This window comes from Hemiscyllium ocellatum, chromosome 44 (genome assembly GCF_020745735.1).
Source record: "Hemiscyllium ocellatum isolate sHemOce1 chromosome 44, sHemOce1.pat.X.cur, whole genome shotgun sequence".
NCBI lineage: Eukaryota > Metazoa > Chordata > Chondrichthyes > Orectolobiformes > Hemiscylliidae > Hemiscyllium > Hemiscyllium ocellatum.
In genome coordinates, this window is record NC_083444.1 from 12,643,444 (window position 1) to 12,667,927 (window position 24,484).

The window sequence follows — 24,484 nt, forward strand, 5'->3', positions numbered from 1 at the left end:
TGTTTTTACCTATATAGAAGCTCCGTCAGAAACAATGATTAGATATTTTTAGCAAAAGGCAATAGAGAGAGAGAAAAAAACTGACTCCAGTCCTATCTCACGAGGTTTGTAAGTGGATGCATGTAGGGTGACAGGAGATAGCCATCCCCCACAGAGTAAGGATCCCCCCCGCCCCAAGCCCATGCACTAGAGAGAGTCAAGGCACCAGAGGTAAGAACGCCCTCAAACGTAAGCGTTCTTCCCGTAGTTGCTGGCATTATCCGGCTCCGAGTTCCATTTCTTGGACACCTCTCCCGGCTGGGGGGATCTGGCCGTCTTGTATGTGTACGTGTAGCTACTGCAAGAAAAGATAACACATGAGAGTGACGGATCCACCATCTCACTTGTCAACGTGAGATCTCAAGGTGTTGAGCCCGTGTCTGGCTCATCTCTGGGCACGTAGGGAGGCAGGCTGGAACCAGGGAGGAAGTGGTAAGGGGGAGCAGCGTGGTAGTGTGGGAACATTCTCCATTTCCAAAGAGGAGAATGTAGATTTTTTTTCCCATCTCTGCGAAATAGCATTGGATGCTCATTGCTGAAAATGTGTTGCTGGTTAAAGCACACCAAGGAACAGGAAATTCGACGTTTTGGGCCAGAGCCCTTCATCAGGAACCTCATTGTTCAATATTCAGTGGGCATGGACTGCACAGTGCCCAGATGGGGGTATGGGGAGATGTTGGAGTTGTGGTTGGCAGGCTGCAGAGAGTCTGTGTTCGAGAAGGGAAGACGTTCGGTGCCCAGCGAAGGAGGGACTCAATGGCTCAGGGAGTCACTACCCCAGGCAATGCCCGGGGGTGGTGGTCAAATGGACAAAGGGGCAGATCCAGGCACCCATTGAGTAGGGGGAGTGAGGGATGGTGCCAATCCCAGGCCAGAGAGGTCAGTGCCCTGGGGATACAGTAGGGCCCATGACAAGGTTGGGGTGGGGGCAGCCACGGTGCTGTTAACACGCTCCCACAACAGGAGGGGCTTGTGAGACTTACCCTCTGACATCCTTGGCCGTTCGGCATGAGCAGCACAGGCAGATCCCACCAATCAGCTCCAGAGATGCTCCTGCCCAGCCAATGTAGAGGCCCGGTCCCAGTTCATACCTCGTATCAGACAGGGGGGAGACAACAGTGGGTATTGACAACTGTAGGCCTTCCTTAAGCACCCCCTCACTCTCCAAACCTTTGCCAAAGGAACATTCCCCCCTCTCCCCAACCACACTCCTCCAGACTGACCCCCAACCACAGGACTATTGCTAGTGGTTGGCAGGAGGCATCAAAGACTTTCCACGATTTCTCCTTTTCCAACACTAACCAATGGATTTGTTCTCTGCTCCCTGGGTAGGTCAATAGCATTGCCAACTTGCAACTTTTAGTGCAGGGTTTTGTGGCAGGATGGAAGTGTTTACACTCATCTTTGTAACAAAGGGGGAGGGCAGGTGGGCAGATAGACAAAGCAAACAGGAAGGTGGACAAATTGGGCGGGGGAGGGTATAAAGGCAAATAGACAAAGGTGCAAGATGGAAGAGACCCTGGATTGCAGGTTCATAGCTCCCTGAAAGTGGAGTCGCAGGTAGATAGGATAGTGAAGAAGGCGTTTGGTATGCTTTTCTTTATTGGTCAGAGTATTGAGTACAGGAGTTGGGAGGTCATGTTGCGGCTGTACAGGACATTGGTTAGGCCACTGTTGGAATATTGCATGCAATTCTGGTCTCCTTCCTATCGGAAAGATGTTGTGAAACTTGAAAAGGTTCAGAAAAGATTTACAAGGATGTTGCCAGGATTGGAGGATTTGAGGTAGAGGGAGAGGCTGAACAGGCTGGGGCTGTTTTCCCTGGAGCGTCAGAGGCTGAGGGGTGACCTTATGGAAGGTACAAAATGATGAGGGGCATGGATAGGATAAATAGACAAAGTCTTTTCCCTGGGATTGGGGAGTCCAGAACTAGAGGGCATAGGTTTCGGGTGAGAAGGGAAAGATACAAAAGAGACCTAAGGGGCAACCTTTTCACACAGAGGGTGGTATGTGTATGAAATGAGCTGCCAGAGGAAGTGGTGGAGGCAGGTACAATTGCAACATTTAAAAGGCATTTGGATGGGTATATGAATAGGAAGGGTTTGGAGGGATATGGGTTGGGTGCTAGCAGGTGGGACTAGATTGGGTTGGGATATCTGGTAGGTATGGACAGGTTGTTTCCATGCTGTACATCTCTATGACTCTATGAACAGAGCAGGGAAAAGCCAAAGTGGAGGGATGAGCGGAACAGAGAGTTTGGATAAAGCAGGGATGAAAGACCATGATCATAGAATCCCTACAGTGTGGAAACAGGCCAATCGGCCCAACAAGTGCACACCAACCCTCCAAAGAGTATCCCACCAGACCCATTCCCTTACCCTATATTTACCACCAACTAATACACCTGACCTACACATCCCTGAACACTATGGGACAATTTAGCATGGCCAATTTACCTCACCTGCACATCTTTGGATTGTGGGAGGAAACTGGAGCACCCGGAGGAAATCCACGCAGACATGAGGAGAATGTGCAAACTCCACACAGACGGCTGCACAAATCTGGAATCAAACCCGGGTCCCTGGTGCTATGAAACAGCAGCACTAACCACTGAGTCACCATGTCACCCATTCTTATCTTTGTCTAAACTTGAATATTTGATCCATGTTCTGAAGTGTCAGGAGTGTCGAGGGCTGAGGCGTGACCTTATAGAGGTTTATAAAATCCTGAGCGGACATTGATAGGGTAAATATACAAGAACTAGAGGCCATAGGTTTACAGAAAGGGGGAAAGATTTAGAAAGGACTGAAGAGGCAACAGAGTGTGGTGAGTGTGTGGAATGTACTGTGGTAGTAGAGTCAGATACATTAGGGACATTTGCACAACTCTTGGGTAGGCACACGGAAGGTTAGTTTGATCTTAAGAGTAGGATAAAAGGCCGGCACAATATGGAGGGCCAAGGGCCTGTACTATGCTGTACTGTTCTATGTAACGTTTTCATGCAGAGGGTGGTGCATAGATGGAATGATGCAATGTTGAATCAGGAGCTGAAATTGGCCTGTCGCGAAGATGTGACTACACTTTTATGGGGGATTTCAACATGCAGGTAGATTGGGAGAATCAGGGTGGTATTGGACCTTAAGGAAGAGACTTTGTGGAGTGCCTCAGAGATGGAGTCTTAGAACAGCTGGTGCTGGAGCCGACCAGGGAGAAGGCAATTCTGGATTTGGTATTGTGCAACCAACCAGAATTGGTCAGGGACCTCGAAGTGAAGGAACCATTGGGAAGTAGTGACCATAATACAATAAGCTTCAATTTGCAATTTGAGAGGGAGAGGGTACAATCGGAAGTGACAATATTCCTGTTGAATAAAGGGAACTATGGAGCTATGAGGGAGGAGCTGGCTAAAGTTCAATGGTCCAATACCTTAGCAGGGAGGACAGTGGAGGAACAATGGCAGATATTTCTGTGTACAATGCAGAAGTTGCAGGATCAGTTCATTCCAAAAAGGAAGAAAGATCCTAGGAGGAGGCATGGGTGGCCATGGCTGACGAGGTGAGTTAAGAAACATAAAAAGTTAAAAGTCAAAAAGACATAGCAAAGATACGTGGGAAAACGGAGGACTGGGAAGCTTTCAAAGAACAACAGAGGATTACGAAGAAGGAAATACGCAGAGAAAAAATGAGGTACAAAGGTAAACTGGCCAATAATATAAAGGAGGATAGTAAATGCTTTTTTAGGTATGTGAAAGGCAAGAAAATGGTTAAGACTAAAATTGGGCCCTTGAAGACAGAAATGGGGGAATATATTCTGGGGAACAAAGAAATGGCAGAAGAATTGAATTGGTACTTCAGATCTGTGTTCACTGGGGAAGACACATGCAATCTCCCTGAGGTAACAGTGGCTGAAGGACCTGAACATAAGGGAATTTATATTTGCCAGGAATTGGTGTTGGAGAGACTGTTAGGTCTGAGGGTTGATAGGTCCCCGGGTCCTGATGGTCTACATCCCAGGATACTGAAGGAGATGGCTCGAGAAATCGTGGATGCGTTGGTGATTATTTTCCAGAGTTTGATAGATTTGGGATCAGTTCCTGCAGATTGGAGGGTGGCTAATGTTGTACCACTTTTTAAGAAAGGTGGGAGAGAGAAAACAGGAAATTATAGACCAGTTAGTCTGACCTTAGTGGTGGGAAAGATGCTAGAGTCTATTATAAAGGATCAAATTACGACACATCTGGATAGTAGTAACAGGATAGGTCAGAGTCAGCATGGATTTATGAAGGGGAAATCATGCTTGACTAATCTTCTGGAATTTTTTGAGGATGTAACTCTGAAGATGGACAAGGGAGATCCAGTAGATGTAGTGTACCTTGACTTTCAGAAAGCTTTTGATAAAGTCCCACATAGGAAGTTAGTGAGCAAAATTAGGGCGCATGGTATTGGGGCAAAGTACTAGCTTGGATTGAAAGTTGGTTGGCTGATAGAAAATAAAGAGTAGTGATAAACGGCTCCATTTCGGAATGGCAGGCAGAGACCAGTGGGTACCGCAGGGATCAGTGCTAGGACCGCAGCTTTTTACAATATATGTTAATGATATAGAAGATGGTATTAGCAATAACATTAGCAAATTTGCTGAATATACTAAGCTGGGTGGCAGGGTGAAATGTGATGAAGATGTAAGTAGATTACAGGGTGACCTGGACAAGTTAGGTGAGTGGGCAAATGCATGGCAGATGCAGTTTAATGTGGATAAATGTATGATTATCCACTTTGGTGGCAAGAACAGGAAGGCAGATTACTAACTCAATGGAATCAATTTAGGTAAAGGGGCAGTACAGAGAGATCTGGGTGTTCTTGTACACCAGTCAATGAAGGTAAGCATGCAGGTACAGCAGGTAGTGAAGAAGACTAAAAGCATGCTGGCCTTCATAACAAGAGGAATTGAGTATAGAAGCAAAGAGGTTCTTCTGCAGCTGTACAGGGCCCTGGTGAGACCACACCTGAAGTACTGTGTGTAGTTCTGGTCTCCAAATTTGAGGAAAGACATTCTGGCTATTGAGGGAGTGCAGCGTAGGTTCACAATGTCAATTCCTGGAATGGCGGGATTACCTTACACTGAAAGACTGGAGCGACTAGGCTTGTATACCCTTGAGTTTAGAAGACTGGGATGGGATCTGATTGAGACATATAAGATTATTAAAGGATTGGACATTCTGGCGGCAGGAAACATGTTTCAGCTGATGGGTGAGTGCTGAACCAGAGGACACAGCTTAAAAATATGGGGTCGACCATTTAGGACAGAAATGAGGAGAAACTTCTTCACCCAGAGAGTGGTGGCTGTGTGGAATGCTCTGCCCCAGAGGGCAGTGGAGGCCCAGTCTCTGGATTCATTTAAGAAAGAGTTGGATAGAGCTCTCAAGGATAGTGGAATCAAGGGTTATGGAGATAAGGCAGGAATAGGATACTGATTAAGGATGATCAGCCATGATCATATTGAATGATGGTGCAGGCTCGAAGGGCAGAATGGCCGACTCCTGCACCTATTGTCTATTGAATGAACTGCCAGAGGAAGTGGTGGAAGCTGGTACAATTACAGCATTTAAAAGGCATCTGGATGGGTATATGAATAGGAAAGGTTTCAAGTGATATGGGCCAAGCATTGGCAATTGGACAAGGTCAAATTGGGATGTCTGGTTGGCATGGACAAGTTGGACAAGGGTCTGTCTCCATGCTGTACATCTCTATGACTCTACTTCTGCTCCTGATCCACATGGACTGATGAATCGGGAGGGATGAAAGGCCTAAGTCCAGGTCATCTATTCACTCGGTCATCCCGGATGCTGAATCTACCCAACCCCGACCCTCGGGGGAGTCACATCTCTGGTTGCAGCATCCAAAATATGCATCAGTTCGGAGTCGCTGCACTGGGGGTTCACATCTCACTCTGGGGACCTTGAACCCAGGGTGAGAGAGCCAGCAGAGAGGGGGTTACCCACTCAGAAGCACAGCACTGAGGGAATACTGCACTGAGACAGTGCGCCCCATTACTGTCACCCATGCTTTTCTCAAGGATGGTATTGCTCTCTCCCTTCAATGTGGGCATGTTCCTGTTTGAGTGTAGTCAGGTTTGAGTGTTAGATGGTGACCCAAACTGTCGCCTGCCTGAGGAATGCAAGCTCACCACGTGGCAGCCACTTACTTGGTACCGAGGTAGGTCATATCATAAAACTGCACAGTGACATTGAAGGCGTACCAGGAAACTGGGACCATTGCACACAGGGCTGCGGAAGAAAAATATCACCATCAAGCATGCTAATATTTAAAACACTAATGCCAAACACACCAATGCCAAATGCACCAACACCAAATACACCAACTGCCAAACACACCAACATCAAATGTGCCAATGCCAAATGCAGTGCCAAACAGACCAATACCAAATGCACCAATGCCAAATGCACCAATGTCAAATGCACCAACATGAAACGCACTGTCAAACGTACCAACACCAAATACACCAACATCAAACACACCAATGTCAAATGCCAAATACACCAATGCCAAACACACCAATACCAAATGCACTAATGTTAAACTTACTAATGCAAAACACACTAATGCCAAATGCACCAACACCAAACACACCAATGCCAAACATACTGTCAAATACACAACAAACACACCAATGTCAAACGCACCAACATCAAACATACTGTCAAACACACCAATGCCAAATACACCAATGTCAAATGCGTCAACGTCAAATGCGTCAACGTCAAATGCCAAATACACCAATGCCAAACACACCATTGCAAATGCACCAATGTCAATGTCAAACACACCAACACCAAACACACCAATGCCAAACGCACCAACACCAAATGCACCAACGCCAAATACACCATCCTCAGTCTATGCATCCTCAAACCCACCACTGTTAATCACAGCCTCAGAATTACAGTACTGTCAAACACTGAGGAAAGCAGAATGAGCAGAGTTCACAGCACTAATCACTAACAACACCCCCTCCCCTCCCCCATGAAACTCACTCCCAGGACCTACACTCATTTCCTATCTCCCCCAATTCACATCCTTCAAAATCAGACCTAATTCCCACCTCCCACTCACACATTCCCAACTCACACCTTCCCCCATTCACGCCTTCCCAACTCATGCCTTCCCAACCCACACATTCCCAACTCACACCTTCCCCCACTCACGCCTTCCCAACCTCACCTTCCTCAACTCACGCCTTCCCCCACTCACGCCTTCCCCCACTCACGCCTTCCCCCACTCACGCCTTCCCCCACTCACGCCTTCCCAATCCACACCTTCCTCAACTCACGCCTTCCCAATTCATGCCTTCCCAACTCACACCTTCCTCAACTCACACCTTCCTCAACTCACACCTTCCTCAACTCACACCTTCCCAATTCATGCTTTCCCAACTCACACCTTCCCCCACTCAAGTCTTCCCAATTCATGCCTTCCCAACTCACACCTTCCTCAATTCACACCTTCCCCCACTCATGCCTTCCCAACTCACACCTTCCCCCACTCACGCATTCCCAATCCACGCCTTCCCAACTCACGCCTTCCCCCACTCACGCCTTCCCCCACTCACGCCTTCCCAATCCACACCTTCCCAACTCACATCTTCCTCAACTCACATCTTCCTCAACTCACACCTTCCCAATTCATGCCTTCCCAACTCACACCTTCCCAACTCACATCTTCCTCAACTCACACCTTCCCAATTCATGCCTTCCCAACTCACACCTTCCCCCACTCATGCCTTCCCCCACTCACGCCTTCCCAACTCACACCTTCCTCAATTCACACCTTCCCCCACTCATGCCTTCCCAACTCACACCTTCCCCCACTCACGCATTCCCAATCCACGCCTTCCCAACTCACGCCTTCCCCCACTCACGCCTTCCCCCACTCACGCCTTCCCAATCCACACCTTCCCAACTCACACCTTCCCAACTCACACCTTCCTCAACTCACACCTTCCCAATTCATGCCTTCCCAACTCATACCTTCCCAACTCACATCTTCCTCAACTCACACCTTCCCAATTCATGCCTTCCCAACTCACACCTTCCCCCACTCATGCCTTCCCCCACTCACGCCTTCCCAACTCACACCTTTCTCAACTCACACCTTCCTCAACTCACGCCTTCCCAATTCATGCCTTCCCAACTCACACCTTCCTCAACTCACACCTTCCTCAACTCACACCTTCCTCAACTCACACCTTCCCAATTCATGCTTTCCCAACTCACACCTTCCCCCACTCAAGTCTTCCCAATTCATGCCTTCCCAACTCACACCTTCCTCAATTCACACCTTCCCCCACTCATGCCTTCCCAACTCACACCTTCCCCCACTCACGCATTCCCAATTCATGCTTTCCCAACTCACACCTTCCCCCACTCAAGTCTTCCCAATTCATGCCTTCCCAACCCACACATTCCCAACCCACACATTCCCAACCCACACATTCCTCAACTCACACCTTCCTCAACTCACGCCTTCCCAATTCACACCTTCCCAACTCACGCCTTCCCAACTCACGCCTTCCACAACTCACGCCTTCCCCCACTCACCTTCCCAACCCACATTTCCCAACTCACACCTTCCTCAACTCACAACTTCCCCCCCACGCCTTCCCAACTCACAACTTCCCAACCCACACATTCCCAACCCATACCTTGCCCACTCACACCTTTCCCAACCCACACATTCCCAACCCATACCTTGCCCACTCACACCTTTCCCAACCCACACATTCCCAACTCACACCTTCCCCCACTCACGCATTCCCCCACTCACGCGTTCCCCCACTCACGCGTTCCCCCACTCACGCCTTCCCAATTCATGCCTTCCCCCACTCAAGTCTTCCCAATTCATGCCTTCCCAACTCACACCTTCCTCAACTCACACCTTCCCAACTCACACCTTCCCCCACTCAAGTCTTCCCAATTCATGCCTTCCCAACTCACACCTTCCTCAATTCACACCTTCCCCCACTCATGCCTTCCCAACTCACACCTTCCCCCACTCACGCATTCCCAATCCACGCCTTCCCCAACTCACACCTTCCTCAACTCACACCTTCCTCAACTCACACCTTCCCCCACTCACACCTTCCCCCACTCACACCTTCCACAACTCACGCCTTCCCCCACTCACCTTCCCAACCCACATTTCCCAACTCACACCTTCCTCAACTCACAACTTCCCCCCCACGCCTTCCCAACTCACAACTTCCCAACCCACACATTCCTCAACTCACACCTTCCCCCACTCACACCTTCCCAATCCACACCTTCCCAATCTTCATGCTCCTAACACAAATACCTTCAATTCAAGCCTCCCCAACTCACCCTCCCAATTCAAACACTCCCAACTCACACCCTCCCCATCTTACACCTCCCCAACTCAAACCCTTCCAACGAACATGCCCTCAACTCACACACCCTCAACTCACACCCTCCCAACTCCAATCCCCTCAACTCACAGCTCACAAGTTCACAGCCTCTGAATTCATACCTGCGCAACTCAACACCCCTCCAATACATTCCACCCCCAACTCGCACACACCCCAAATCACACCCTCTGAAATCCCATTCTCCCTGTGTCACATCCTCCCTGGTCACAACACCCCTCTTACACCCCTCGGATCCACACTCACCTCCCCTACCAACCAGCTCCTACCCCATCTAACAACACACATGCGCGTGCGCATACACACACAACTCACACACACTTACAGACACATGTAGACACACATATGCAGACACACACACACACCTTTTCACTCCCCCTTACACAATGCACTGGAGCTCTGCTCCCCACCCACTCACCGGCTATAATAAACAGGACCCCTCCAGCAGTAGCCACCTTTGCCTTCACAGTGGGTTCCGTGTTACCCAGTAGTGTGCATTTCAGTCCAAACAAACTGGTAATTCCAGCAAAAAATCCCAACAAGATGGAAATGATCATCAAGGCCTGGGAAGCACGGATATAATCTAAAGACAGGAGACAGAGGTCGGGTGAGAATCCAGTGGTCAATTCATCTCACTGCAATAGAATATGGAAACAAGCCAATCCTAACATCCAGTTAACTAGTCAAATCGCCACATCGATACCCACCATGCAGTCAAACAGATACCTGTGTCCAATCAGTTATAGGGGAAGCAATGGTCTAGTATCATTATCACTAAATCATAGAATCCCTACAGTGTGGAAAGAGACCATTTGGCCCAACTGGTCCACACTGACCCTTCCATCCAGGCCCCATAACCCTATCCTGCATTTTCACATGACTTACCCACCGAGCCTGCACAACCCTATGGGTAATTTAGCATAGCCAGCCCACCCTAACCTGCACATCTAGGGATCGTGGGAGGAAACTGGAACACCTGGAGGAAACCCACAAAGACACAAGGAGAATGTGCAAACTCCATACAGACAGTCGCCCGAGGCTGGAATCAAACACGTGTCCCTGGTGCCATGAGGCAGCAGTGCTAACCCATGTCACCCTAAAGATGATTAATCCAGAAATTCATCTAACATTCTGCGGACCCAGGTTCAAATCCCATCATGGCAAATTGTGGAATTTGAATTCAATAACAAATATTTGGAATTATGAATTCAATAAATTGATTGTCAAGAAAAACACATCCAGTTCACTAATGTTCTTTAGGGAAAGAAACTGCCATCCTTTACCTGGTCTGGCCTATGTGTGACTCCAGACCCACAGCCCAATGTGGTTGACAATTAACCGCTCTCTGAAATGGCCTAGCAAGCCACTCAGTTGTATCAATCACTCCGAACGTTCAGCAAAGAAATAAAACTGGTCAGACCACCTCGCACTGACCTAGGCAGAAACAGCCCTGTCTATCCCGTAAAGTCCTCCTTGCTAACAGGTGGGGGCTAGTGCCAATATTGGGAGAGCTGTCTCACAGACTTGTCAAGCAACAGCCTGATATCATCATATTCACGGAATCATACCTTACAGTCAATGTTCCAGACACCACCTCTGGATATGTCCTGTGTCGTTGGCAGGACAGACCCAGCAGAGATGGTGGCACAGTGGGATACAGTCAGGAGGGAATTGCTTGGGAATCCTCAACATTGACTCCAGACCCCCAAGGTCTCATGGCCTCAGGTTGAACATGGGCAAGGAAACCTCCTGTTCATTACCATGTACCATCTTCCTTTGGCTGATGAATCAGTACTCTTCCATGTCCAACAATACTAGGAGGATGCACTGAGGATGAAAAGGGCACAGAATGTACTCAGGGGGTGGAGGATTTCAATGTCCAACACCAAGAATGGCACGGCAGCAGTATCACAGACCAAGCTGGTCGGGTCCTAAAGGACATCACTGCGAGACTGGGTCTGTGACAGGTGGGCAGGGAACGAACAAGAGGAAAAAACATACTTGACCTCATCCTTACCAATCTGCCAGTTGCAGAAACATCTGTCCATGACAATATCAGTCAAAATGACCACCACACAGTCCTTGTGGAGACCAAGTCCCACTTTCACATTGGGAATACTCTCCATCTTGTTTTGTGGCAGTATCATCATGATAAATGGGACAGACTTTGAGCTGATCCATGTGGGCCATCAACAGCTGCAGAACTGTACTCCAACACAATTTGCAACCTCATGGCCTGGCATATCCCCCACTCAACCATTACCATCAAGCCAGGGGATCAACCTTGGTTCAATGGAGAGCACAGGAGGGTGCAGCCAGGAACAGTACCAGACATATCTGAAGATGAGGTGTCAACCTGGTGAAGCCACCAAATAGGACTACTTGCCAAAACAGCATAAGAAGCAAGTGATAGACAGAGCTAAGGAATCCCATAACCAACAGATCAGATCTAAGCTCTGCAGTCCTTCCACATCCAATTGTGAATGGTGCTGGACAATTAAACAACTCACTGGAGGAGGAGGCTCCACAAATATCGCCATCCTCAATGATGGAAGAGCTCAGCACATCAGTGCAAAAGATAAAGCTGAAGCATCATTCAGTGCTCCCCAGCATGACAGATATCCAGTCTTCAGCCATTCAACTCAAGAAAACTTTGGAGGCGCTGGATATTGCAAAGGCTATGGGTCCTGACAACATTCCAGCAATAGTCCTGAAGACTTGGGCTCCAGAACTTGCCGCGTCCTTAGCCAAGCTCTTCCAATACAGTTTAAACAGTGGCATCTACCCGACAATGTTGAAAATTGCCCAGGTCATATAAATGCAATGGCTACAAGAGCAGGTTAGAGGCTAGGAACACTGATGAGTAACTCACCTTCTGACTCCTCAAAGCCTGTCCACCATCTACAAGGCACAAGGCAGGAGTGTGGTTCAATGCTCACCACTTGCCTGGATGGGGCAGCTCCAATGCTCAAGAAACTTAACACCATCCAGGGCAAAGCAGGCTCTGCTTGATTGGCACCACATCTATAATTATCCACTCCCTCCACCACTGACGCTCAGTGTTTACCATCTAAAGATTCACTGAAGGAATTCACCAAAGATCCTCAGATAGCAGCTTCCAAACCCATGACCACTTCCATCTAGAAGGGCAAGGGCAGCAGATACATGGGAATACCACCCCCTGCAAACTCCCCTCTGAACTACTGCCCAACCTGACTTCAAAATATATCACTGTTCCTTCAGTGTCACTGGGTCAAAATCCTTGAATTCCTTCCCTAATGGCACTGTAGGCAGACTGCAGCAGTTCAAGAAAGCAGCTCACCCCCACCTTCTCAAGGAGCACCTAGGGATGGGCAATAAATGCTGGGCCCAGCCAGCAATGCCTACACCCCACCAGTGAATGTAAAAATAAATCACCAGATACCAACCAAAGCATTGCAGATACTCAGTACCCAATCAAACCATGATATTGATACCTAGCACTGAATCACAGATATCAAGGCCCTACCAACCGAGTACTTGAATTGCTGACCTAAACAAGCCAGGCTCTGAGGGTCACTCAGTATTAGTGGGACTTATGGACAAACTAAATAGACTTACAGAAATGTGGTTCCTGTTGTCTGTGTTTAAAGGACAGAATCTTCAGTATTACTTCCCACTCTTTGTCAGTCCAGTCTGGGCACTGTGACATGGGGAGAACACACAAACAGACAATCATCTGAGGCTGGGCTTGAACACAGGACCTTGGTGCTGTGAGGCAGTGTTGCTAACAGCTGAGCCAGCGGACTAGCCCTGTGGAGTTTGGAAAAATGCAAGGTGATCTCATTCAGACCTACAAGATTCTTAAGGAGTTTGACGGGGTTGACACTGAGAGATGTTTGGGAATATACAGAGCGGGTGGGACGTGACATTGAAACCAAAGATCACCATGGTTGTGTGGAATGGGAGGACGGACTTGATGGGCTGAATGACCTATTCCCATTTCTTATGTTTCTTACACTTGAACATTATAGCATGCTGTGATACTCTATACAGAAGTAACGAGTTTTATTACATGATAGAATCAGATTTTATGACAACGCAGGATAGTTTGATGCTCATATCAGTGATTAGTTGTGTGACAGTCAACTTTACTTTGATATGGAACCTGCTGCACATCACCATAAGGAATAGGAGCAGGAGTAAGCCATCTGGCCCAATTCAATGTTCAACATTCAATCTCAGTCCCTGCCACCATGTTACAAACTCTCAGCTTAACAGTGTGGCTTAAACTGTGTCATTATTGAATTAGCCAGAAGATGTACACTCACAGTGAGTGCATGGATATGAAAAAGCCAGGAGGTACATTAGTACAGTATTGTATTATATAGTGAGTAATTACAGATGAAATTAGCAATTTAAGTACTAGTTTATAGAGTCATAGAGCCGACCATAATCCCAAACTAAATTAGTCCCACCTGCCTGCACTTGGCCCATATCCCTTCAAGCGTTTCTTATACATGTACTTAACCAAATGTCTTTTTTACCTTATAACTGTACCTGTTATAAGGTCATTCCACACGTGAACCACTTTCTGTGTAAAGAAGTTGCCCCTCATGTTCTTTTTAAATCTTTTTCCCCTCACCTTAAAAATATGTCCCCTAGTTTTGAACTCTCCCATCGTAGGGAAAAGACAGCTACCATTCACCTTACCTACACCCCTTATGATGTTATAAATCTCGAGAATGTCACCCCTCAATCTCCTACGATCCAGTGAGAAAAAGACCAAGCCTCTCCTTATAACTCAAACCGTCCATTCAAGGCAGCACCCTGGTAAATCTTTTCTAAACCCTCTTGATGATATCGTTCTTATAACAGTGAGACCAGAACTTGACACTGTACTCATTACAGTGGCCTCATTAGTGTCCTGGGGTAAAAAATGAGGTCTGCAGATGCTGGAGATCACAGTTGAAAATGCGTTGCTGGTTAAAGCACAGCAGGTCAGGCAGCATCCAAGGAATAGGAAATTCGACGTTTCGGGCATAAGCCCTTCATCAGGAATGAGGAGAGGGTGGCAGGCAGGTTAAGATAAAAGGTAGGGAGGAGGGACTTGGGGGAGGGGCGATGGAGATATGATAGGTGGAAGGAGGTCAAGGTGAGGGTGATAGGCCGGAGTGGGGTGGGGGCGGAGAGGTTAGGAAGAAGATTGCAGGTTAGGAGGGCGGTGCTGAGTTGAGGGAACCGACTGAGACAAGGTGGGGGGAGGGGAAATGAGGAAACTGGAGAAATCCGAGTTCATCCCTTGTGGTTGGAGGGTTCCCAGGCGGAAGATGAGGCGTTCTTCCTCCAACCGTCGTGTTGTTATGTTTTGCCGGTGGAGGAGTCCAAGGACCTGCATGTCCTCGGTGGAGTGGGAGGGAGAGTTAAAGTGTTGAGCCACGGGGTGGTTGGGTTGGTTGGTCCGGGCGTCCCTGAGGTGTTCTCTGAAGCGTTCCGCAAGTAAGCGGCCCGTCTCCCCAATGTAGAGGAGGCCACATCGGGTGCAGCGGATGCAATAGATGATGTGTGTGGAGGTACAGGTGAACTTGTGGCGGATATGGAAGGATCCCTTGGGGCCTTGGAGGGATGTGAGGGAGGAGGTGTGGGCGCAAGTTTTACATTCCCTGCGGTTGCAGGGGAAGGTGCCGGGAGTGGAGGTTGGGTTGGTGGGGGGTGTGGACCTGACGAGGGAGTCACGAAGGGAGTGGTACTTCCCGCTCCTCTGCCCTTGAGCCCATCTCCTCCACTTCCCGCTCCTCCGCCCTTGAGCCCATCTCCTCCACTTCCCGCACCTCCGCCCTTGAGCCCATCTCCTCCACTTCCCGTTCCTCCGCCCTTGAGCCCATCTCCTCCACTTCCCGTTCCTCCACCCTTGAGCCCATCTCCTCCACTTCCCGCTCCTCCACCCTTGAGCCCATCTCCTCCACTTCCCGCTCCTCCGCCCTTGAGCCCCTCCACCGCATCTCCTCCACTTCCCGCTCCTCCGCCCTTGAGCCCCGCCCCTCCAACCGCCACCAAGACAGAACCACACTGGTTCTCACCTACCACCCCACCAACCTCCGTATACAGCATATCATCCGCCGTCATTTCCGCCACCTCCAAACGGACCCCACCACCAGAGATATATTTCCCTCCCCTCCCCTATCAGTGTTCCGCAAAGACCACTCCCTTCGTGACTCCCTCGTCAGGTCCACACCCCCCATCAACCCAACCTCCACTCCCGGCACCTTCCCCTGCAACCGCAGGAAATGTAAAACTTGCGCCCACACCTCCTCCCTCACATCCCTCCAAGGCCCCAAGGGATCCTTCCATATCCGCCACAAGTTCACCTGTACCTCCACACACATCATCTATTGCATCCGTTGCACCCGATGTGGCCTCCTCTACATTGGGGAGACGGGCCGCTTACTTGCGGAACGCTTCAGAGAACACCTCAGGGACGCCCGGACTAACCAACCCAACCACCCTGTGGCTCAACACTTTAACTCTCCCTCCCACTCCACCGAGGACATGCAGGTCCTTGGACTCCTCCACCGGCAAAACATAACAACACGACGGTTGGAGGAAGAACGCCTCATCTTCCGCCTGGGAACCCTCCAACCACAAGGGATGAACTCGGATTTCTCCAGTTTCCTCATTTCCCCTCCCCCCACCTTGTCTCAGTCGGTTCCCTCAACTCAGCACTGCCCTCCTAACCTGCAATCTTCCTCCTAACCTCTCCGCCCCCACCCCACTCTGGCCTATCACCCTCACCTTGACCTCCTTCCACCTATCACATCTCCATCGCCCCTCCCCCAAGTCCCTCCTCCCTACCTTTTATCTTAACCTGCCTGCCACCCTCTCCTCATTCCTGATGAAGGGCTTATGCCCGAAACGTCGAATTTCCTATTCCTTGGATGCTGCCTGACCTGCTGTGCTTTAACCAGCAACGCATTTTCATTTGTGTCCTGTACAACCTCAACATGATGTCCCAACTCCTGTACTCCAAGGTCTGAGCAATGAAGCCAATCGTGCTAAACGCCTTCTTAACCACCCTGTCGACACAAAGTTCAAAAATTATGTAGCTGAGCCCCTAGGTCCCTCTGTTCTACAACATCACTCAAGGCCTTGCTTTTAATTGTAGAAGTCCTGCCTTTGTTTATTTTACCAAAATGCAATATCTTGCATTTGTCCAAATCAAACTCCATCTCCTATTTGGAATATTGGGAATGCTGGACAATACATGCATGCATGAAAAGCAGACTTGGAATAATGAAGGACTGGTGTGACGAAGCAGAGAAGTTTAATTCTGTAGAGGTGAATTGTTAATCCAGATTGGAGTCGTTGCTGTCTCATATTGGGTTATAACCAGCTCACTCCGCGATGGAGGGCTTTTCGTGCTGTGTAAAGAGGTGACAGATGTAAAAAAAGATAGTAAATGCCGAAACACAGAACACACTCAACCTGGACACTGGGTTCGTATCGGAAAGTTGTCTCAAGGTTTTGTAATCTAATCTCGCTGTTATCTCAACACAGCTTCAAAGTTCACACATTAAGCCTTATTACAGTTCGCAGTGGGGCTGATAAAACACGGACTGTGATCTGAGCGGTGATCCATCCCATGGTCGATCATCGAGAAGAACACATTGTTCGACTCAATCTTCCGATCTGAGCGTCCTATTGCTGAGCTCTAATAGGGGACATGCCTTCTTGAGCTGCTGCACTCCGTTCAGTATAGTCCTGGTGGGGAGGGAATTCCAAGGGTTTTCACTTGGCCACACTGAGGGAATGGCAAATATATTTCTACGTCAGGATGGCGAGTGGCTCAGAGGGGAACTTATAGGAAGTGATGTCCCCATACATCCTTGTCCATCTGGATATAGAGGTTATGGGTGCAGTTGAAGGTGGTTTGAAATATTGCTGTCATCTATCTTGCATACAGCAACAGCAAAACAGCTCTCTCTCTCTCTCTCTCTCTCAGTTTGTCACATTCCCCTGAATTGACATGTAAGGACTGAGCCAGATTTAGGAGAGCTGTCCCGCAGACTATCCCACCATACTCACCGAATCACACCTTACAGACATTGTCCCCATCATATCCGTCCCTGGATTGAATGAGAGTCTTGACAATGCGATCAAACAACATCCAAGCAATAAGAACCAAATCACTCATGGGCTCAGATGAGGTTCTGCCAGAGCTTTACTGCCCTGATCCCAGCTGACGGTAAAGCTGGGCAAGTCAAACCCCAGATCGAAACTTGGTTTGATGGACCAAAAGTTGAAGTTTTGTTTTAAATTGTTCACAGTCACTGATCATATTTCAAGAAGACTGTCAGCGTGCGTTTAACAAAAGAACGTCATTATTTATTTTATTAACAAAATTTTATTTATTAACAAAAGAATGCAAAAAAAGAAAAAAACTCTTTTGCAAAAGCCATCTGAAACGGTCTCGTTACAAATAAGAGAGAAAAAGATCCAACCGTTTTTACCCTCAACAACAAACTTAGAGACACTCAAACCTCTGTGAACGGTCACCTCCCTCCACCTTAAACGGCCGCACAGGGCGTTCTGCTATAATGTGGGTTTTGTCAGCACGGATTGGCTATAACGCGATTGACGAACTGTGGACGTTGTTTGGATAACACAAACTTTCTGCTGAACGGACATAGCGATTTTCGGTTAGAGATCGTCTACAACACAAGGAACACAATTGTCACGTTATAGCAGAACGGACTGTCTCAGTGGGTGTGACCATGCTGAGCTCTTTTTGTCTCTGTGCAAACACTCCATGTTACCTTCTATCACCTTCTGTTGACGGAACCTTTCTGTCACTAACATATAAAGCATTCGGGACTTTTCTTCTGCCCCGACTGTTAAGGAGACTGCCAAGCTATGCTGCTGATGTTACAGGTCTTTGATTGTACCCAGTTCACCTGCACCCCTCTCTGAACGAAACTTGCTGCACTCACTGAGCTACTGGGCAGCTCTCTCTTTCTAATAGGCAACTTGTCTCTCCCTGTTTCATGGAGTTGTGCCACAGGTCAGTCCTCATCTCGTTGAATGTCCAGAACAGGCTTGAGGGGTTGAATGGGGTTGAGGGCATCCTCCTGTGTTCTCATGTTGCTCGGCAGCAGGACAATTTCTCATCTGTCTTCTACCCTTGTTTTCAAAAGCCATTTACGTCAAAGGTCTTTAAAGGCTTCATCTGAATGCATATTAACAACTCTCCAGATAACCCAGCAACACTTGACCCACAAAGAGTAGATTCTGCACCTTTGTGGTCCTCAGTGTTTCTTTAATACGGTTTTCAACATGGGTGTCCGGGGAGTTGGGGACGGAATAAGGTAGCCGTCAACATCAGGTGTCCTGTTGAACTGAACGCCCTGATATCTAAGATCAATGCAGAGCACTCTCAGGACAACACTGTCCTGACTCCATTGAAATATTGGGTTTGGCCTGTTCACTAGACAAGTCATAGGGGTAATGTCAAGACACTGTCTCCCAGGCTATGGTGACAGGAAGGAGAGTGTAATAGGAAGGGGTGAAATCGGAGATTTTAGGGAGGCATACAATAGGGTATCCATCAACTGTCCCACAAAGCATTCCCAGGTAAGGGAAAGCAAGGGGTTAGGTACAGAATAAAGTTCTCTCCACGTGTCCCCCATCAAACACTCTCAGGACAGGGTCAGCATGGGGTTAGAATCAAAGTAAAGCTCTCTCTGCACTGTCCCCCATCAAATACTTCCAGGTCGGGGACAGCACGGAGTTAAATACAGGGTAAAGCTCTCTCTACAGTGCCCCCCCATCAAAAACTCCCAGGACAGGGACAGCATGGGGTTAGATACAGAGTAAAGCTCTCTCTACACTGTCCCCCATCGAACACTCCCAAGACAGGGACAGCATGGGGTTAGATACAGAGTAAAGCTTTCTCTACACACTCCCCCATCAAACACTTCCAGGACAGGGACAGCATGGGGTTAGATACAGAGTAAAGCTCTCTCTACACTGTTTCCGATCAAACACTCCCAGGACAGGGTCAGCATGGAATTAGACAGAGTAAAGCTCCCTCTACACTGTCTTCCGATCAAACACTCCCATAGACAGGGACAGCACAGGGTTAGATACAGAGTAAAGCTCTTTCTACACTGTCCCCCATCAAATACTCTCAGGGCCGGACTTGTGTCCTTTCTAACCTTCATATCATTTGGGGACACACCTTTGTACTGACAGCGCTTTGCCTCAGAGGATAATAGTCCCAGAGATACCAAAGGACTGCTGGCTGCACTGAGTGATCCCACTTCTCCAGGGTCCCTCACAATGCTCTGGAATTCTGTAGCCGATTGGTGCTGGCAGCAGTGAAGCGTGGGTGACAGAGTATACGAAAGGTTTACAGGGAATGGAGAGGGCTATGCAGGAAGGTAGCACAACCAGGTCAGCTGCTGAATGGCGCAGCACTGTTGAAGGGTCAAATGGATTCCTCCTTTTCTGAATTTGTCTGAACATTGGAATGGGCCATTCAGCCCCTCTTGTCTGAGATTCTGGCCAATCTGTGGCCTTTACGCCTTTGGCCCATATCCCTTCACTCCTTTGCTTAATAAAAAAAAAGCCTATTTCAGGTTTAAGATTAACAACTAACGCAGTATCCACTGTCATTTGAGGGAGAAGATTTGAAACTTCTTGCAGCCTTTGTGTGTCAAAGCACTTCCTAATATCTCACCTGAATGATCTGGCCCCAATGCTTAGACAATGCCCTAGTTCTAAACTCTCCAACCAATGGAAATAGTTTATCCATTCTGTCTTTTCCTGGTATTATCTTGAAGATTTGACCAGATTTACTCCCTAACAGTCTAAATTCTAGAGAAAACAGGCCTATTGTGCATAATCTTTGCTCATAACTTAACCCCTGAAGTCCAGGTATTATTCTTGTAAACTGATACTGTGTCCGTTCTAAAGCCAATATACCCTTGCTAAGGGGTGGAGTTCAGACTAACCAGGGTTTTGTATAGTTGCAGCATAACTTCTGAATTCCTACACTCCAGTCCTCTTAGACAGAAAGGCCAGCATTCTGTTATCTTTCTTGAGTATGAGTATGTGCTGATTGATAACACTGCATTTGTAAAGTGCCTACTGAAAGGGGCTTCAAGGGAGCACAAGTGTGACACTGAGTCACAGCAGCAGATGTTGGAGCAGGCTGTCAAAGTCCCAGTGATGGAGATGGGCTTGAAGGAGGTAGGATGGAGTTGTGGGTGGGTGGGAGGGTAGTTTTAACTATGTCAGGTGAGGATTCCAAAGCTTGGGATTTGGAAGAATTTAGGTAACTGAAGCCAAAGGTGGAACAATTAAAACTAGGGATACGCAAGAGACCGGAATTAGAGGAACATGAAAGAAAATAGAAGGAGAGGCCATGTAGCCCCTTGAGTCTATTCAATATGGCAGATCAATAACATGTTCCTGCTTTCCTCCTCTATCCTTTGATGCCTTTCACCCTAAATGCAATATGGAACGTCTTCCTGATATCACACAATGTTTTGGCCTCAACCGCTTTCTGTGGCAAAGAATTCCACAGGCTCCCCACTCTCTGGTTAAAGACATTTCTCTTCATCCCACCCCATATCGTCAGACTGTGATCCCTGGTTTTAGATTCCATGGTTATCAGCAACATCCTTCCAGTATTTGCCACGTCTAGTCCTTTGGCAGAGATTGGGGCAGTGGGATCAGTTGGCGGATTGATACAGGGCTATGGGGAGAGAGCAGAGCAGTAGGATTAGTTTTTAGATTGATACAGAGCTATGGGGAGCGGGGGCAGTGGGATTAGTTTGCAAATTGATACAGGGTTATGAGAAGAGAGCAGGGCAGTGGGATTAGTTTGGGGATTGATAGAGAGCTATGGGGAGAGAGCAGGGCAGTGGGATTAATTTGGGGATTGATAGAGAGCTATGGGGTGAGAGCAGGGCAAGGGATTAGTTTGCAGATTGATACAGGTCTATGAGGAGACCATAGGACAGTGGGATTAGTTTGCTATTGATAGAGGGCTATAGGGCCAGAATGGGGCGGTGGGATTCATTTGGGGTTGATACAGGGCTATGAGGAATAAGCAGGGCAGTGGGTTTAGTTTAAGGATTTATACAGTGCTATGGGGAGAGAGAGGGGAAGCAGGAATCATTTTAGGATTGATACAGGGCTATGGGAGGAGAATGGGACATTGTCCAGTATGAAACCCAAACTAATGCCAATGGGAGAGCGCAGGTCAGTGGGATTAATTTGGGGATTGATACGGGACTGTGGAGAGAAAGTGAGGCAATGGGATTTTTAGTTAGTTGGCCCCTCAAGTCTGCTCCGCCATTTATAAGATCATTGTTGAATTGTCAGTATTCTGCATTCCCATTTACCACCAATAACCACTGCATCTCCTTCCCAACCAGAACCCACCCTTCAAAATATTCAATGACCCCACCACCCCTGCATGTTAGGAATTCCAAAGTCACACAGTCATTGGAGTGAGAATGTTTCCCTTCACTCTGTGTCCAAAATGGGTGACCCTTCATTTCAAAGCAATGCCTCCTATGTTGGACGTACCTAAAAGGAGAGACAGCCCTTTGCTCATTCACCTTGTCAAGGTCATTCAGCATTTTGTACACTTCGATCAAGTTACCCCTCGCTCTTTCAAACACCAGTGGGTATAGGCCCAGTCTGTGCAGCTTTTCCTCATGACACAACCCACTCATCCCAGGTATAAATCTAGTAAAGCTCCTCTGAACCTTCTCCAATACACTTACATCCTTAATTAAATAAGGAGACCATAACGGCACATAGCATTTGAAATGTTTTTTCATCAATGTGCTGTATGACTGACTATTGGGAGGTGCATAAGTAGGGACAGTGATGAATGAAGTGTGATTGATGTGGGATTGTTACAGGGCTACTGGGGGAGAGTGAGGTACTGAAATTAGTTTGGGTTTGATACTGGACTATAGGGAGAGAGTCAGGCAGTGATCTTAGTTTGGGTTTGATACAGGACTATGGGGAGGCAGTAGGGCAGTGAGATTAGTTTGGGTTTGATACAGAACTCCAATGCATGGCTATGCAGAGAGTGGGGCAGTGGTATTAGATTGGGGGTTGATACTAGGCTGTGGGGAGAGTGCACAGACAGGGGATTAGTTTGGGATAGAACAGGCCTGTGGGGAGAAACTGGGGCAGTGAGATTAGCTTGAGGATTTGATACAGGGCTATGGAAAGAGCTGGACAGTTGGATTTGTTTGGGTATTGATAGAGGGCCATGGGGAAAGCACAGGGCAGTGGGATTAGTTTGGGATTTAAATATGGAATTGGGGAGAGAGTCTGGCAGTGGAATTAGTTTGAGGATTGATACAGGAAAGTGGAGACACAGTGGCACAGTGGGATTAGTATTTAGACTGATACAGGACCATGAGGAGAATGCGAGGCAGCGGGATTAGTTTGGGATTGGTGTAGGCATATGGGGAGAATGTGGGGCAGTGAGATGAGTTTGGGGATTTATACAGCACTCTGGAGAGACAGTGGGGCAGAGGTATTAGTTTGGCATTGATAAATGGCTATGGGTAGGGTACAGTACAGTGGGGTTCATTTGGAATTGATAGAGGGCTATGAGGAGAGAATGGGGCAGTGAGATTAATTTGAGGATTTGATACAAGACTGTGGAAAAAGCTGGGCAGTGGAATTAGTTTGTGGATTGATACAGGGGAAAATGCAAGGCAGTGGGATTGGTTTGCAATTGAAATATGGCAATAAGAAAGAGCCTGGCAGTAGAAATAGTTTGGTATTCATATTGGGCTATGGAGAGAGTGTGGGGCAGTGGGATTAAATTGGGATTGGTACTGGGCTATGGAGAGACTGTGGGACAGTGGGATTAGTTTGGGGATTGATACAGGACTACAGGGAGGTGTGGGCACTGGTAATAGTTTAGGTTTGGTACAGGGCTATGGGGAGAGAGTGGAATAGTGGGAATAGTTTGGGATTGATAGATGATCATGGGGAGACAGCGGGACAATGGGAATAGTATGGGATTGATACAGGACTATGGGGAGAGAGCAGGACAGTAGGAATAGATTAGATTAGATTCCCTACAATGCAGAAACAGGCCCTTCGGCCCAACAAGTCCACACTGACCCTCCGAAGAGTAACCCACCCAAACCCATTCACCTACTCCCTACTAATGCACCTATCACTACGGGCAATTTAGCATGATCAATTCACCTAACTCGCACGTCTTTGGACTAGTTTGGGATTGATACAGAACAATGGGGAGTGAATGGGACAGTGAGATCAGTTTACAGATTGACGCAGGGCTATAGGGAAAGCGCTGGGAAGTGAGATTAGTTGAGGGACTGATACAGGACTATGGAGACAATGTAGGCAGTGGGATTAATTTGGAATTGCTACAGGATTATGGGAGGGGCTGAAACAGGGAGAATGGGGTACCCAGTGTCAGTATGAAGGCTGTAGCCACTCTGCTTTGTCCCTCTTCCCTCCTCTCACACGCACACACCCCTCCACTCTCCTCGGGGCGCTGCTAGAATGTACCTGAGAGGCCGAACAGGCTGAGGAAGTCCCTGCAGTTGTAAACTCCGGTCGAGTCGCTAGCGCAGCTTTTCCACAGGTTCTCGTAGATGGTAGAGGTGGTGATGACACTGCCGTCCAGTGTGGAGACTCTCCACTGGTCTACCCCCAGGCACACTCCGATCAGCACCCAGCCCAGCAGGGCCAGCACGAAGCCGGCAGCGTCTAGCGCTGACATCCCGGGAAAGCAGAGGCCGGTTCAGAGAGCGAGGGAGGCGGGGAGTTACAGCCAGGAGTCGGCCTGAACACTGTCCAAGTGCACAGCCGGGTTAGATACGGTCCCAATGCAGACTCCGGCTAGACAGTATCCAGTGCAGAGCTGGGTTATAGACCGTCCCAGTGCAGATCGGGACTATACATTGTCCCAGAGCTGTTTTGAATTATAGACTGTGCCAGT

General features: G+C 48.2%; 1 protein-coding gene across 1 annotated transcript; it reads right to left on the bottom strand.

Moving 5' to 3' along the window:
* LOC132835255 (claudin-15-like) lies at positions 1-24,265 on the bottom strand. Its single transcript, XM_060854640.1, has 5 exons — positions 24,052-24,265; positions 9,914-10,078; positions 6,241-6,322; positions 1,023-1,130; positions 1-337 (listed from the first exon to the last, which is right to left on the bottom strand). Exons 1-5 carry the CDS (start codon positions 24,263-24,265, stop codon positions 223-225), a joined length of 684 nt encoding a protein of 227 aa, XP_060710623.1. The 3' UTR covers positions 1-222.
* Between the last annotated feature and the right edge of the window lie 219 nt (positions 24,266-24,484).